The 201-nt window shown below is 61.7% G+C and overlaps 1 protein-coding gene across 1 annotated transcript in view; it reads right to left on the reverse strand.

The window, feature by feature from the left end:
- Nucleotides 1-38: 38 nt before the first annotated feature.
- ASB6 (ankyrin repeat and SOCS box containing 6) overlaps nucleotides 39-201 on the reverse strand; it is a 3,256-nt gene continuing 3,093 nt past the window's right edge. Inside the window, 1 exon segment of the mRNA XM_010151509.1 lies at nucleotides 39-201. This exon segment is cut by the window's right edge and continues 49 nt beyond it. Coding sequence (XP_010149811.1) covers nucleotides 39-201 — 163 coding nt within the window.

Here is a 201-nt window from a genome sequence, read left to right on the forward strand (position 1 = left end):
ACGGCGGATGGGGGGAGACGACGAGGCACCGGTCGGGCTCAGAGGTCCTCGTGCCCCGCAGCGGTGTGGTCAATGAGGAGGTACCACTTCAGCCTGTCCGGAAGAGGTAGAGCCTTGATCTTGACGTCTACTGGCCATGGTTTAAGGCGCTGCCGGATAAACACCCTGCAGAGATGTTTCAGGGCCTGTGGGGAGTGCTCC

The sequence above is a fragment of the Eurypyga helias genome, unplaced genomic scaffold (assembly GCF_000690775.1).
Source record: "Eurypyga helias isolate BGI_N326 unplaced genomic scaffold, ASM69077v1 scaffold23985, whole genome shotgun sequence".
Classification (NCBI taxonomy): domain Eukaryota; kingdom Metazoa; phylum Chordata; class Aves; order Eurypygiformes; family Eurypygidae; genus Eurypyga; species Eurypyga helias.